The sequence below is a fragment of the Gavia stellata genome, chromosome Z (assembly GCF_030936135.1).
Source record: "Gavia stellata isolate bGavSte3 chromosome Z, bGavSte3.hap2, whole genome shotgun sequence".
Taxonomy (NCBI): domain Eukaryota; kingdom Metazoa; phylum Chordata; class Aves; order Gaviiformes; family Gaviidae; genus Gavia; species Gavia stellata.
The window spans coordinates 89,454,180-89,469,774 of NC_082637.1; the positions used below are offsets into that span (position 1 = coordinate 89,454,180).

At 51.5% G+C, this 15,595-nt stretch overlaps 1 protein-coding gene across 1 annotated transcript; it reads right to left on the bottom strand.

Annotated features, from left to right (window-relative positions):
- Positions 1–12,041: 12,041 nt before the first annotated feature.
- Positions 12,042–13,516, bottom strand: EMC4 (ER membrane protein complex subunit 4). The gene is made up of 5 exons (XM_059834056.1): positions 13,437–13,516; positions 13,258–13,357; positions 12,945–13,098; positions 12,234–12,394; positions 12,042–12,114 (listed from the first exon to the last, which is right to left on the bottom strand). Exons 1-5 carry the CDS (start codon positions 13,514–13,516, stop codon positions 12,079–12,081), a joined length of 531 nt encoding a protein of 176 aa, XP_059690039.1. The 3' UTR covers positions 12,042–12,078.
- Positions 13,517–15,595: the final 2,079 nt, after the last annotated feature.

The following is a 15,595-nucleotide window of genomic DNA, read 5'->3' on the forward strand; positions in this document are numbered from 1 at the left end:
CTGGGGATGACAAGGAATGTGGAAAATCCATCTAGTTCCTTGGGTTTCAGCCCATCTGTGTATCTTTACTTTCTGAAATGTGATCAATTGTCTGATTGAATCACAGAGGGTAAAGGTGGGTGGGTAAACCGTTGTCCTAAAATTACATATTTTGCATTAGCCTGAGGAAGGATAGGCCATACCTAAACTGCTAATAATCTCTGCCCTGGTTAAAATATGCTGCAATTTATTTGAAGTTTGCGGTACATGTCCTATCAAATTTATTTGCTGCAAGAACACAAGTATTTACCATGCTTCAGGTTAGGCCAGTGTTGTCCAGCTAAAATTTTGGCTTGGTCTTCTGCCCAAAAAGGGCAGCTAGCTATAACATCTTGGCAATGTATTTTAGAAATAGGCCCCCCTTGGATGCCAACCTGTCGATATAGATCCAGGCTACCTGTTTGTATGTCCTAAGCTGTCTTGTAGCCAACCCAGGATTACAAGACTAGAGGTGGAAAGAGTATACATATTATGTGAAAGATCAACATTATTGCTCTTTCTAGGTTTTTTAGACAAATGATCTATGTCATGGTTCCATCTGGATCCTAAATATGTGCCCTTGTGTATGTTGGTACGTGCCCTATTTGAAGAGGGTTTCCACTATTCTGCTTTGTTTGAGCTATTAAATACAGCTTTTCCCATTGTACTTTTCCCCAGGCTTCTCTTTCTTCAATTTTCCATCCTTCAGCTTTCCAGTGTGGGAGCCACTGGGTGGCCCATCTGAGGCCCACAGGCAGGTAGTCCTTCCCTTCCATTCTCCTTTAACTCTTTGAGCTGACCCATCTGTAAACCAGATGTTAGACCAAGCCTCAGTATCCTTTTGTAAATCAGGTGGGGGTGGTGCACCTTGAATGGGTGAGGGTGGCATAGCAAAGGGTGGTTCAGCAGCTCCTTGCCATTGGATATTGTACTCTGTCAATCTCCCTGTAAGCCCTGTTCCCCCCTCCACCCGGTTGTAAAATGCTATGTACATTACCGTCTTCTGAATTGCACTGGAGTGTGCAACGCTCTGTGGAATAGAAGTAGACTCTTTGATTTTTTTAAGGATAGAGAATGTGGTTTGTGTTTCTAAGGGTGGATCTAAAGTGATCGATCCTGCATCTAACAGGGCTGTAGTGATTTTAACAGCTGGTAATGATTTTTCCCAAAGTGAATACCATGCTTGGGAACCTTGCCACCCCTTTAATCCAAACTGCATCGGAGTTAACTGAGCCTTATCAGGAACTAGTTGCCAGAGTTCCCATTGATATCTTCTTTCTGTGAGTCCCGTATGTAGGCTAAAGGGTGCCTCTGCTATTATTGGGCCCATGGGCTGATATTCTAAAACATTGCATATTAATAAACAAACCGCTTCTTCATGAGTAACTGTCCATTCCCAGGTACCACACCTCTTTAGCAGATTGCATAAAGTTCAGGCAATTATGCTAAATTATGGATATGAGCTTGCCAGAATCCTAAAGTTCCTAGGACTTGTCAAAACTCCTTCTTAGCAAAGGGTGAATTTAACTTGTTTATTTGTTGTAAGGTATCAGAGGGAATATACCATCTGCCACCCTGCCAAGTTATGACTAAAAATTGAACCTTTTGGCTAGATCCCTGTCATTTAGCTTCAGGAATGGTAATCCCCTTACCTTCCAGATAGGCTAGGATGCCACCATGCATACTTTGGACCTTCTTGGGAGAATCCCCTCCAATTAAAATGTCTTCTATATATTGATACACTATCACCCCTTGTTCCTGTGGGACTTGCTCTTAATTCCTTAGCTAAAACCTGATGTAACAATGCAGGGCTATGTTTGAATCCTTGATGTAATCGGGTAAAAATGTACTGTGTTCTGCCCCAGGTAAAAGCAAATCTCTCTTGATCCTGAGGTTGTAATGGGACCATAAAAACATATCCTTTATATCCAGGGTAGCCATCCAAGCATGTGCTATTCGCTCTATAGAAAATTAAGATCCGTGACAGATAGGATGGCAGCGTCTAAGTGTCTGGTATTTTCATTCAGTTGAGGATAACCTACTGCCAAACGCTGGGTGCTGTTAGGCTTATGGATCGTCACATGTGGGAGTTATATGGGGAATGAGTTTGCTGAATAATATCCCATTGTTCTAAATCCTGAGTAAGATTAGTTATGCCTAGTGTGGTTTCAGGACTAATATGATATTGTCGTACATGAGTTAAGGCACTTTTAGGTAATTTAGGTGCAGCCTGTAATAGGAAAATAGTAGACCCCTCGGCTGATGTTTCATATATAGAGACTAAGCAATTCTGGGTCTGACGGTTTGTCACCCAAGGGCCTAACAGTCTTAATAGCCTGTGACTTTAATATATTCATACCAAATATATTTAAGGGTCTGTTGTTGTTTAACCCTGGTGGGCAGCTAAGCCCTACACAGCTGCTCACTCACTTGCCCCCCAGGGGGTGTTGGGAGAGAACCAGAATGTGTAAATTGAGAAAACTCATGGATGAGATAAAGACAGTTTAATAGGTAAAGCAAAAGCTGTGCACACAAGCAAAACAACGTAAAGAATTAATTCGCTACTTCCCATCGGCAGGCAGGTGTTCAGCCATTTCTAGGAAAGCAGGGCTCCATCATGCCTAACCCTGACTTGGAAGGACAAATGCCATTAACTCCAAATGTCCCCTCTTCCTCCTTCTTTCCAGCAGTTTTTATTGCTGAGCATGACACTATATGATATGGGATATCCTTTTGGTCAGTGGGGTCAGCTGTCCCAGCTGTGTCCCCTCCCAACTTCTTGTGAACCCCCCAGTCTTCTCACAATGGGGGGCAGCATGAGGAACAGAATAAAGGCCTTGATGCTGTGTAAGCACTGCTCAGCAATAGCTAAGACATGGATGTGTAATCAACACTGTTTTGATCACAAATCCAAAACATAGTACTGTAGAGCTACTATGAAGAAAATTAACTCTATCCCAGCCAAAACCAGTACAGAAGTATACCAGTCTTCCACAACAAGGCAACTTTCCCAGACAGAAGGATAGGATCCTAGGACAGCAAAAATTGCCATTAAAAAAAAAAAAAAAAAAAAGAAAGAAAAAAGAAAAAATTTAATGTTTTGGCCAAGAGGAATTTACAAATACTTAAGGCAAAAGGCTACTAAGTCATGCCAATAATGTGGCTTCAGACATAATAGCCTCAGTTAGGAAGACCATGAAGGGTCTGGCAAACGCCTGAACAGCTCTTTTGTTGGAAAATGTGTTCATGAAGCACTCTAAGGCAGTGGTTTGAGACAATAGACTTCATTCTGAAAAAGGCCCATGATGTAACAGGCAGACTCTTGACTAATTATTTAGGTTTTGCTTCAGTGTGCAGTGGGGTCTGCTCAACCTAGTCATAAGGCATATGGCTGCATTGCCCATGTTTGCCTTCATGAGTGCTGCCAGGTGGGAGTGTCCGTCCACTGGAAGTGCCCTCCAGGCTGAAGAGGTGCCCCTGGAAGGAAAGGCAGCAGGTATGCTGCAGTAGCAAAACCAGCATCTTCCTCCTGCCACACGAGAGAAGCTGTTGGGCCCAGAGGCACTAGCTGTAAATCAGACAGGGTGGGGGGAAAGCAGGGCAGCAGATGAGACAGTTACACCTCCTCGGAGGAAGGGAGCTGATGCAGGGATGGCTGCTGGAATGGAAGGGGCCAAATGAAGAAATGCTGCCAGGGAAAGTTCACTGTTTGAGAGGGTGTATTGGCACTACAGCACCAGGGTGGGGGGCAAGCAAAGCTGGGCACTGGCAGGAAAAGGGGCATCACCCTATGTGCTTCCTCATTCTCACACTTCACCTCTACCTACCGCTCCCTCCCCAGATCCTGGTCCTAATGCCAGGCTCCCTGCTCCTCCGCAGCCTGTACTCCCTGTTTACAGCTCTGTTCCCAGCAAACACCAAGTCCCCGCTGCAGCCAACATGTGCCAGTGCAGGTTCATCCCTCATTACAAGCTGCTTTTTACCCAAAGGCATGCTTTGTTCCAGTGACTGCTCAGGGGGGGATTGTGGAGCTCTGCTGTTCCCTGTTCTACCCATGCATCACCCCTTAGTACCTTGGTCCTGCTAAGGCCAATGGGTCAGGTTCAGTGTGGCCCCAAGCCTAGGCAGGTCTAGGCCTGGATGCCTGGGACTAGGTAGGAAATGACTCTTTCACCCCTGTGTTCTCCATTCTGCTTCTTACTGGGCCTCCTGCAGAAGGGAGGGTGCTCGTCTGTGACAAAACAGGCCCACTGCAGTTCTTCCAGCCAAGATTTGACAAAGGCTCCAACAGAAGGCTGGGGGAACTGCCTTTTCAGCAGGCTCAGAGCCTCCCTGATCATTTTCTTTGCCAGGTTTGTGCATCCCATATTGCAGTAGACCTGCATAGGAGAAGGGAAACAGCCCAATGGGGACTGGTTGCTGAAGACTGTCTTCCTACAGAGACTTGCAGAAATCTGCCAGTAGCTGGATATGCCAGGGACATCCCCTGCCACTGGGGAAGGCATCCAGCTCCATCTCCCAGGAGATCCCTCCACACCTCCCTGTCTATTTACCTTCCCATCTCTTTACCTCCCCTTGAGGCTGAAGAAGGTGGCCTGTTCAAAGTAGACTATCACATTCACTTTCTTCTCCATGGAGTTTCTCAGGACCGCCACTTCATTCAGCTCCAGAAGGGCCTTTGATGAAGCATGCAGAGAGCAGGTGAGCATGGGTGCAGAGCCCATGGCCAGCCCTGTCTTTTCCCATTGCCTCTGGCATCTGTCTTAGGAGAGCCTGTTTCTCCCCCTGGTGATGCCTGCCCTAACACAGTCACACTGACTCCGAGCACAGGCACCAGTGACCCTTCAGGCCATCTACCTGCTAATACCCCTTGTGCTATGGGCCTGCTTCGGTGCCCCGTGTCTCTTGGCTGTGGAAGAGGCAAACCAGAGGAAAAAGTCACGGTCTGACCCCAGCATTTCCCTTCCAAGGCCCTGCGAAGGCAAAGCCCTGTTGCCACAGGGAAGTTGTCCTGCCCAGAGCCAGATGACTGAGAGGACTCAATGTGCAGTGGGTGCTGACAAGCAGGGCAGCTCACCATGTTGCGGTTGGAGACATGGAGGTCAGCAGCTGCCCCCTCCAGAAGGCAGTAAAAGGCTCTGGCATCATTGCCCATTGCCATGTAATGGCAAGCAAAGGCACAAGCACCGATTCCATGATGGCTTCATGTTCACTTGAACACGTGCTGTTGTGCTTTCCATTGATCTTGCAGGGCAGCTTAGCTGTCTGTTCCCTCTTTATGAGAAACTGCTCCGCTGTTCCCGTCAGAGGCCAGAACCCAGGAAAGAGGAGAGCAAAGAACACAGGAGCATTAATGTCATGACCGAAAGGGTTACTCGTCCTGTGGGTATGTAAAGATCATAACAGCCGACTAATCGCTTAGGTCATGACAGTAATTGGTCTCAGAAGTGGGATTCTGCAAAATACACAGGTGTTGTGGTTTAACCCCAGCCAGCAACTAAGTACCACAGAGCTGCTTGCTCACCTCCCTACAGTGGGATGGGGGAGGGAATCAGAAGAGTAAAAGTGAGAAAACTCATGGGTTGAGACAAAGGCAGTTTAATAGGTAAAGCAAAAGCCACGAACGTAAGCAAAGCAAAACAAGGAACTCATTCACCACTTCCCATCATCAGGGAGGTGTTCAGCCATCTCCAGGAACGCAGGGCTCCGTCACACGTAGTGGTTACTTGGGAAGACAAAATTGTAACTCCGAATGTTCCCCCCTTCCTTCTTCTTCCCCCAGCATTATATGCTGAGCATGACTTCATATGGTGTGGAATATCCCTTTGGTCAGTTGGGGTCAGCTGTCCCAGCTGTGTCCCCTCCCAACTTCTTGTGCACACCCAACCTACTCGCTGGTGGGGCAGTGTGAGGAGCAGAAAAGTTCTTGACTCTGCTTAAGCACTGCTCAGCAATAACTAAAATATCCCTGTATTATCAACACTGTTTCCAGCACAAATCCAAAACATAGCCCTACACTAGCTACAATGAAGAAAATTAACTCTACCCCAGCCAAAACCAGCACAACAGGCCATGGATGCTTAGGATGAGGCAGTGGAAGAACAGCAAAAATAGCAAGAGGGTAAGGGATGGAAAACACCTGGGTGGGACAGAAACTGGGTGGCTGAAAATTGTTTTGATTGGGCAATAATGTGAGCAGAGTTTCATGAGTGCAGGGGATTGTGTGCGTAAAGCAAAGGAAAGCAAGGGATCCTTCACTGGGCCTTTCACAGAGGCATTGGCAGCTGCAGGCACTTTATTAAAGACTTCTAGGCAGGAAGCTTAAGAAGCGCTACAAGGTGCTTTACAGTGAGCTGACAATGCAGAAGCATGAGCAGCTGTCTTTGAATCTCATAACCATGTGAACAGCCATTTACTGCAACAACTAGAAGCGAACCTTAGACCTTGGATTTACAACAGCTGGAGCAAGACAGTACATGCCCAGCCTCAGAGAGTGAGCTCATTGAAAAGATAGGTACACTGAAAACAGATAATGAGGAGCATGATTTTGATTTTGGCAATGGACCTTCTGCCCCCACCTTATTACCTGAGTTTAATCCACATAAGACAGCCTCCTTATTACCCTATCATTAAAACTTAAAACATATACAACTTGCAACTCATAGACAGAGGGATTTGCAAGGCAAAAAAACCCGTACATCTGAGATGCTATGCTACCATCTGTTTTCTTTGACTCAGATTTGCAAGGTAAAATGAAGAAGACATACGGAGGAGACTGCAGAGCAGAGGTTTAAAACGGGTAAGAAAGGTTTAGTAGCTTGCAGGGATAGCTGGCAACTACAAGGGCTGCTGGGACATGGTACTTGACACAGAGATTGGAAATAGTGGAGAGGAGCAGAGAGAGGGAGAAAACGCCCATGCCTGCACATAATCCAGGACATGTGGGAGTGGGAGAAGGGCCTGTACATCACTGGAAAGATACATGGCAGAAGACAAATACTTGTGTAAGAAAGAAGGTGAGAGAGGTGAAAAGAATGGATGGAGAGCTGTGCAAGAATGCAGGTAACAATACTTGGCAGAGACAACAGGCAAATATAGAAGAATGAGAACAGGATAGAAAATAAGAGCCAGGAAAATGAATTGAGCAAGCAATGAGGTGGCAGTAGCAGAGGCTTCCATCACTTACAGAGCTATCACTTGTTCTGACAATGAGGTATCACCAGCCATTGCTGTAAACAAATGCATATCACGACAGATATACAAGCACCAGCCTCTGTCACACTTTTCCCTTTCTTATGAAACATTACAGAAATACACATTGTGTCAGCTGTCAAAACTCATTCCATTATGACTTTGGTGTCATTTGCAATGAATCAGTCTGATGACCCTACGGAGGGGTTGCAGGTTGAGCCTGGGATCAAGCCAGGTGGTACCATGCTTGGTGGTACAAGGGAGGGGTCAGGTGTGACAGGGGTCAGGGGTCACAGGGGAGTCAGAGGTCACATCCCCCCCAACTGTGTTGATCATCATGTCCCTGAGCGCCATCGCCACCAATGGCCAGTGCAGGAGGACCCCGGCATTTGGGGTGATGGGGGGGAAAGGTGACCGCCTTACCCCACCCCCTGCTGACATCATGGGTGGGCGTGGCAGGGGGGCTGCCCCCTGGGGCTGCTGTCAGGGGTGCTGGGCCCTGAGGCAGGGGGGGGCTGTGGGGGCTCTGCACCTTCCTCAGTGCCACCTTTGCCACTGTCGCTGCCCTGGGGATTACCGAGATCCTCCTGGTGGGTCAGGGCCCTTTAAGTGGTTGGGCTCGGTGGAGGCAGGGCCTGCCAGGGAGGGGGCGAGACTGGGCTCTGGGGCTGTGGGAGCCTGCATGGACAGGGGACAGCTGGAGGGGGAAGTGGTGTGGCCACATAGGAGGGGGTGTGGGCCACAGGGACGGTATATTTAGGTGGTGGGTGTGGCTAAATGGGGGGCACGGTTAAGTGGGCAGGGCCTCAGGGGAGAGCATGTGAGGTGATGCCCCTAGGGGAGGGCCTGCCTGGGGAAGGGAGCATGGCCTATCAGGATGGGCAGGGCCTAATGAGAGAGGTGGGGCCTTGCGTGTCTGATGGAGTCAGTGGGGCCTACTGAGTGAATGGGCGGGGTCTGGTGGGAGGAGAAAGGACTTTGTTGCCACAGCAACTGGGATGGGAAGCTGGGCTGTGGGGAGGTGTGGCCACCTTGAAAGGAGAGGGGCCTTCTGGCTGAGGGCAGGGCTTCCTCACTTAGGGCCACCCACGGAGGGAGGAGGGACTCCTGGGAGTGGTGGCCATCTTGGAATGGCAGGGCTTCACAGCTGAGCCAGGGCAACAACTGGGTAGGGGAGGAGGGATTCGGGGGGGGGGGAGGGGGGGGCAGCCATCTTGGGAGTGGGCGGGGATAGTGGGCAAAGCCAGGCAGGAGGGTGTGAGGCCTAGGGCTCTCACCCCTCTCAGTGCAGGTGTACCTGGTCCCAGGCTGCTGTCCTGTTGGGGTGGGGCGGGGTGGGGGGGGGGTGGGGGGCAGCTGAACAATGGGTGGGGCTATAGGAGGGGCTCCTGGGGGCCATTGCCTGCCAGAGGGGCTGCCTGCCTAGACCCACATTGTCGTGCTGATGAATGCCCCGTGTCAGGGGTCCCCTCCTGCAGCACGGCAGTGACATCTTGGCGTACACCTACAAGTGTATCCTGATGATGGAGCAGCGCTCCCAGATGCTACACCAGATGCGGCTCACACAGGCAACATCATGTTGACATCATCACATGACATCAGATGGCATCACATGGCACCACGTGACATCATACCTGGGAGAGGCAGGGACTCAGGGCTGCCACATACCTCCAGGTCCAGGGACGGACACACACACATATGACACGCAGTGACACATGATGATATGCCAAGGCAGGGGTGATGTCATGGGGTGTGACATCACATCAGGTGATACTACACTTAGGGAGGGGGTGGGGACTCGGGGCTGCCACATGACCCCGGTCCAGCTGGGGAGGTGGGACACAATACACAGTGACATACCACGACACACCACAGCAGGGGTGGTGTAATAAGGCATGACATCATATGTGACCCCTGATGATGATGTCAGAGGGAGGCCTCACCCCACTGCAGGCCCCCAGCGCAGGGGAGGAGAAGGGGGGCACCCCCCAGTGGGGCCCCAGCCTGTGAGTGCCACTGGGGTGACCGGGGTGGCCTGGGAGGGCACTGGGAGGCATTGGGGTGTACTGGGAAGCACTGGGATATACTGGGATGGGGCTCTGGGCCATACTGGGAATCACTGTAGGGCCCTGGATCATACTGGGAGTCCTGGGGAGGGTACTGGGCCATACTGGGACTCGCTGTGAGGCACTGGTCCATACCGGGAGGCATGGATCTGGGGCTCTGGGACATCCTGGGGGGCATGGGGAGGCTCTGGGCCATACTGGGAGGGTCCTGAGCCATATTGGGAAAGCCCTGGGAGGCACTGGTGCATACTGGGGAGGAGGGTTCTGGGGCTGTGGGCTGTGCTGGGAGGCAGAGGGAGGCTCTGGGCCGTACTGAGAGATGGCGGGGGGGGAATGCTGGGAGGGGCACCAGTGGGCACTGGTGCGTACTGGTGCTTACTGGTGGGCACTGGGGAGGGGGAATACACACCGCATACATGCAGCAGAGTGGCTGAACTATGGGAGGGGGATGCTGGCTGGTGCTGCTGGCATCCAGAATGGCAGGAGAATGGGGGAAAAGACAAGAGGAACTAGGGGAAAATGGAAAATGGGGAGGAATAAGTGGGGCAAAAATGGGAGAAAGTAGGGAAAAATGGGGAAAAAACAGACAAAAAAAGGGGGAAATGGGGGAATGTAAAAACACGGGAAAAATGGGAAAAGGGGGGAATAAGGGCAAAATGTGGGGATGGGGAAAGAAATGGGGGCAAAGACGGGGGAACTGGGGAAAAATAGGAGAAAATGGGGGAAACGGGTAAATGGGAAAAAGGGGGGGGAAATGGCAGAAAATGGGGGGAATGGGGGAAGAAATAGGGGCAAAAATGAGCAAAATTGGGGAAAATAGGAGAAAAAACAAGGGAAAAGGGAAAAATGGGGAAAAAATAAAAAGGGGGAAAAAGGGGCACAAACAGGCAAAAAGTGAGGAGAAAATCAGGAGAAAATCAGGGGAAATGGGGAAAAAACAGAGTAAAACGGGGAAATGGGGAAAAAACAGGGTAAAACGGGGAAATTGGGCAGAAACAGGCAAAACCCAGGGGAAAACATGAGAGGAGAAAACGTAGGGGGAAATGGTGGGAAAATGGGTAAAAATGTGGGGAAATAGGTTGGGAATGGTGGGAAGGGGGAGAAACAGTGGAAATGGAGCAAAACCAGGAAAAAATTGAAGAAACGGGGATAAAGGGAGGGAAATAATGGAAAACAGAGGAAGAAAAAGGAAAAATGGGGAAACAGGAGGGAGGAAACAGGGCACAGATGAGGCAAAAAGGGTCAAACCCAGGGGAAAAAGGGCAAAAACAAGGCAACATGAGGCAATACCAGTTATGCAGGTCAGGGCAAGAATGGGGGGAATAGGCCAAAACAGAGCAAATGAGACAAAAGCAGGGAAAAATGGGGGGAAAGCCAGGAAAAAGTGGGGTAACACCAAGAACTAGGAGGAAATGGGGTGAAAATGGGCAAAATAGGGCAAAAGAGCCAGAACAGGGAGCAAGCTCTGCCAAAATGCGGCAAACCCAGGGAAAACTGAGGCAAAACAGGGCAAAAATGAAGCAAAAAAAGCAAAAACAAGGCAGTGGGTGGAATCTGGGGAGAGGTTAAGGAGCGGGGGGGGCAGCTATGGACAAATTGGGGGACTCGTGGGGCACTTGGGGCCAGTTCTGGGGCACTTGGACAGGTGTGGGGTACTTTTGGGGAAGTTGGGAGATGGGAGAATTGGGGGGCAATTATGGGGCAGGTGTGGGGCAGGGAATTGGGGGCAGTTATGGGGCAGTGGGGGACACTTGGGGGGCAACCATGGGTCAGGCCCTTGATGTGTCAGACCTGGAGTTCCTGGAGGTGCTGACGGAGGAGCAGGGGCTGGTGGTGTGGGCAATAGGGACCCCCAGTCCCCTGAGCACATGAGTATGGCCCAGTTCATCGCAGTAGCAGACACGTGCTGCCCTGACTTGCCCACCACCATCCCAGTATGGGCCCAGTGCTCCCAGTATGATGCCAGCCTGAGCCACAGGTCATCAGGCACAATCCCAGTATGGGCTGCCACCCTCCCAGTATGGGCCCAGTGCTTCCAGTATAGCACCAACACTCCCAGTACAATGCCAGTCTGGGTCACAGCTCTTCAGGTAGGATCCCAGGATGGCCCCAACACGCCCAGCGTGGGCCCAGCACTCTCAGTACAATACCAGCCTGAGCCACAGCTGTGAGTCAAATCCCAGTACGGACCCCAGCGCTCCCAGTGTGATGCCAGCATATGCTACAGTTAAAGTAAGATCCTAGTATAAGCCCCAATGTTCCCAGTATGGACCCAGTGTTCCCAGTACAGTGCCAGCCTGGGCTGCACCTCTTTGAGTACAACCCCAGTATGGGCCCCAAGGCTCCCAGTGCACCCCCACTGTTGCCAGTATGCACCCCAAGGCTCCTGGTATGGGCCCCGAGGCTCCAAATGCAGCTCCAGTGCACTCCCAGTGTAGCCCCCAAGGCTTCCAGTGCTCCCAGTACAGGCCCTAAGGCTCCCAGTATGGGCCTCGAGGCTCTGAGTGCAGCTCCAGTATACTCCCAGTGTAGACCCCAAGGCTCCCAGTACAGGAATCAAGGCTCCCACGGCACTCCCAGTATGGGCTACAGGGCTCCTCCAGTGCACTCCCAGTGCTCTCAGTATGGGCCTCAGCACTACCATTACAGGTCCCAGCGCTCTCAGCATATGCCACCAAAGAACGGTTTTCGCTCTGACCCATCCCAGTGTCTCCTGGGGCTAAGCCCCCAAACCCTCAGAATTCCCCCCAAAAATAACGTCACCAGTCTGCCATCGCCTTTATTGGTGGGTGGGCGCATTGGGTCACAAGATCAGGCCCCCCCCGGTGAACTCCATCCGCTGCCGAGGGAAGAGAGAGAAAAGGGGTGAGTCAGGGGACTCTGGTGTCCAGTCCAGGGGGAACCCTGGCATCCGAGGGAAAGGGGGCGGAGCGGGGTGACTCCAGTGTTTGGGCATACCTGTGGGGGGGCGACGAAGGCTAGCCAGTCAGAGGGGCGGGTGGGAAGCAGCCCCATGGCCTGGCACTTGTAAAGGGCCAGTGCCAGCCCCAGCCCGTTGCCCACCAGGAACACCAGCCCCTGCAGTGCCCGCCGGCTCGAGCTCTCCAGCGCCTTCAGTGCTGTGGGGAGGACAGGGTGGAACGAGGGGACCTGTCACTGTCACCCATACATCGCACACCTAGCATAGCAGGGGACCGGGGGTAATGATGGGTGGGGAGTTGCAGGGGAGTGTCACAGGGGACAGCGGTGGGGGATGTGTGTGGGTGACTGACATGGGGGCGACTGTCATAGGGTCAACCATAGGGGCATGCATGGAGGTGAGTGTCATGGGGGTGACTGTTGGCGGATGCATTGTAACAACTGACATAAGGTAACTGTTTGGGGACATGTGGGGAAACCGATGTGGGGGTGACGGTCATAGGAATGACTGTTGGGGGGTGTGTAGGGGCAACTGACACGGGGGCAACTGCTGCTTGGGGACACGTGTGGTAAGGGCTGTTGTAGGGACAACTGTTGGGGAATATGTAGGGATGACTGTTGCAGGGGGAGATGCAGGCCAGGGGACCACGGCAGGTACATGGAGCAACTGTCGTGCTGCAGGGGATGGCTGTGAGGGGACGCCCAGGAAGCCGTCACCCGCATGAGGCGGTAGTGTGGGGTTGTACTCACTGGCAGAGAGAGACATGAGGGCCTGCAGTGGGCGCCAGCCCATCATGCAGACCATCATGGCGGGGAAGATGGAGATGGTGTTGCCGGCCATGTACATGATGAACAAGTTCATGGGGATCTGCTTCAGCGGCGCCAGTGCCACGTCCCAGCAGCGCTGCAGGGAAAGAGGGGACGCAGGCAACCGGGATATGGGGGGGACAGCACTCGTACGGGACCCAGGCATCTGGGACAGGGCCCATCCCCCCCATGGGGAACCCAGGCGTCCGGGGGGTGTCCCTCCCTCGCCCCTCCCCTCCGAGTTCCCCTCGCCCACCTTCTCCATAAGGATTTTGTCGCTCTCGTGGACACCGCCCTCCCCCAGCTGCCGCTCGGCGAACCCCAGCGGACCGCGGCCCTCGGCGGCTCCGCGGGGCCTGGGGGGGATAAAGGGGGCACGTGAGGCCGGGGAGACCCCTGGATCCCCTAAATCCCTTTCCCCTCCCCAGGTCTCACCGCCCCCCCGGCGCCGCCGCCAGCTCCAACGACCACTTGAAACGCCGCCCCCGAACCGCAGCCGCTGCCGCCGCCGCCATCTTGCGAGCGCCCGAACGGGGAGGGGGAGGTCACGTGGGAGGGTCACGTGAAGGGGCCCCAGGCGCCCGGGGCCCCACACAGCGCTCCCTGCCCCATAGCAACACCACAGCAACGCCCCATAGCAACGTCATAGCAATGCTCTGCCCCATAACAGCCCCATAGGAACCCCACAGAAGCCCCATACCAGCCCTATGGCAACTCCGCGTCCCATAGCAGCCTCATTCCTCACAGCAATCCCATACCAGCCGCACAGCAGCCTCGCGCCCTACACCCCCCTCCCGGTCCGTTCCCCCCCGGAACTGCAGTGTAGGGCCGCGGGTTCCGCCCGGAGCCGGTGACGCGCGGACGCGCCGGCGGCCCGTTGGTGCATACGCAGATACAGCGCAGCGGCGGCGGCGGTTGCCGAGGCGTGGGGGGGTGAGGGGAGCGGAGCGGAGCGGAGCAGACTGGACTGGACTGGGCGGTGTGTTCCTTCTCCCTCCCTGCTGCGCTCCTCCGTGCTGCCTCCTCCCTCCTGCGCGCTCTGCCTGCTCACGTCCTGCCTGCTCTCTCATCCCTTCTCCCCCGTGTCCGCGCCGCACCGCCCCCCCGCCCCCCCCCGGTCCCTTTGGTGGTTTGGGTTTTTCTTTTTTAAAAAATTCTTGGGATTGGTTTTATGTTTGCTTTATTCTTAAATCCTTGGGAGTGATTTTGATTTTCTTTTAATTTCTGCGGTCTGTGTTTTTTGACTTCTTGGGGATGGTTTTAGTTTTCCCTTTTTTTTTTAACTTCTTGCAAGGCTTATTTTGATTTCCTGGGGTGTTTTGTGGGGGGGTTATTTATTTATTTATTTCCTGGGGGATGTGACAGATGTACAGGCCTCCTTAAACAAACTAGCTGTAGTTTGGTACAGGCTCCTAAGGAGGTAAAGGCCTAAGCTGTGAACAGGCCAAGAACTTGTCTCATTCCAATCCGTTGTCTAAAAACCCGCAAAGGAGCAGAGTGACACTGGGAGTATTGATGCATGTAAGCTTGGAACACCAATCGTGGTTAACATATAAATAGCAGGTGGCTTTTCCAAGACTCATTTATCAAGGAACAAAGACAGTTTTGGGTACAAGGAGTCTCATGCATACCTTTTCCACTGTATGTAATTTGACTGCAAGCCGACCACTTTACTCCATAAATATGACAGCTTAAGTGAGCTGCCTTTGAGCTCTCCCTGCTAAGCAGCCTGGCTTCATGGTGGTGATCGACCCTTGAGCTGGGACACATGTCAAGGTTGCCCCTCGAGGCAGAGAGACATTTCACCAATGGCAGATCTTTGGTAAGCATCTGATATTGTGCATAACTTTGTATTATGGTAACTATGATTTGTGTCTTGGGAATTTTGATTTTGTCTTGGTAACTTTGACTCTGCCTTTGTAGTTTTGAATCATTATTGAAATGATTGTGCAGTACAGTAATAGAGCGAACCTTGCTATCAAACTTTGTTAAGTTGCATTTTTACAGCATTGTATTTCAATAAAACCACCTTTGCTAATACGTTTGACAGTGGTTTTTTAAGCAGTCTAAATCACCGATTCGCGACACGGGGTTGTTTTGATTTCTTGGGGTGTTTTTTCATTTTTTTCTTTCTTTTTTTTTAATTTTCTTGTGGGCTATTTAATTATTATTTTTTTCAATTTCTTGAGATGCTTTAATTCGTTGGATTATTTTGATGTCTTGGGTTGCTTTTTTTTTTTTCATATGTTTTAATTCTTGGAGGGGTTCTTTTGATTTGTTCTTGTTTTTTTTTTTAACTTAGGGGTTGTTTTTTGACTTAGGGTTTTTTTTCTTTTTTTCTTTTAATTTCTTGGGGGGGGGTTGATTTCTAGGTTTTTCAACATTTTTCCTTGTTTTTTTATTTCTTAGGGCAGTGTGGTTTTTACAAATACATTAACAACAAAAAGAGAGCCAAGGAGAGTCTCCATCCTTTACTAGATGCATGAGGGAACATTGTCACCAAGGATGAGGAAAAGGCTGAGGTACTTAATGCCTTCTTTGCCTCAGTCTTTAATAGTAAGACCAGGTATCCTCAGGGTATTCAGCTCCCTGAG

Bases quoted from the DNA above. Each gene is read 5' to 3' on its own strand.
- EMC4 (XM_059834056.1), bottom strand. From the start codon at position 13,516: ATGGCGGCGGCGGCAGCGGCTGCGGTTCGGGGGCGGCGTTTCAAGTGG. The intron at 13,358-13,436 runs GTGAGACCTGGG...TATCCCCCCCAG, and splicing joins GCGGCGGCGCCGGGGGGGCG to GCCCCGCGGAGCCGCCGAGG. The intron at 12,115-12,233 runs GTATGCCCAAAC...TTCCCTCGGCAG, and splicing joins CCTTCGTCGCCCCCCCACAG to CGGATGGAGTTCACCGGGGG.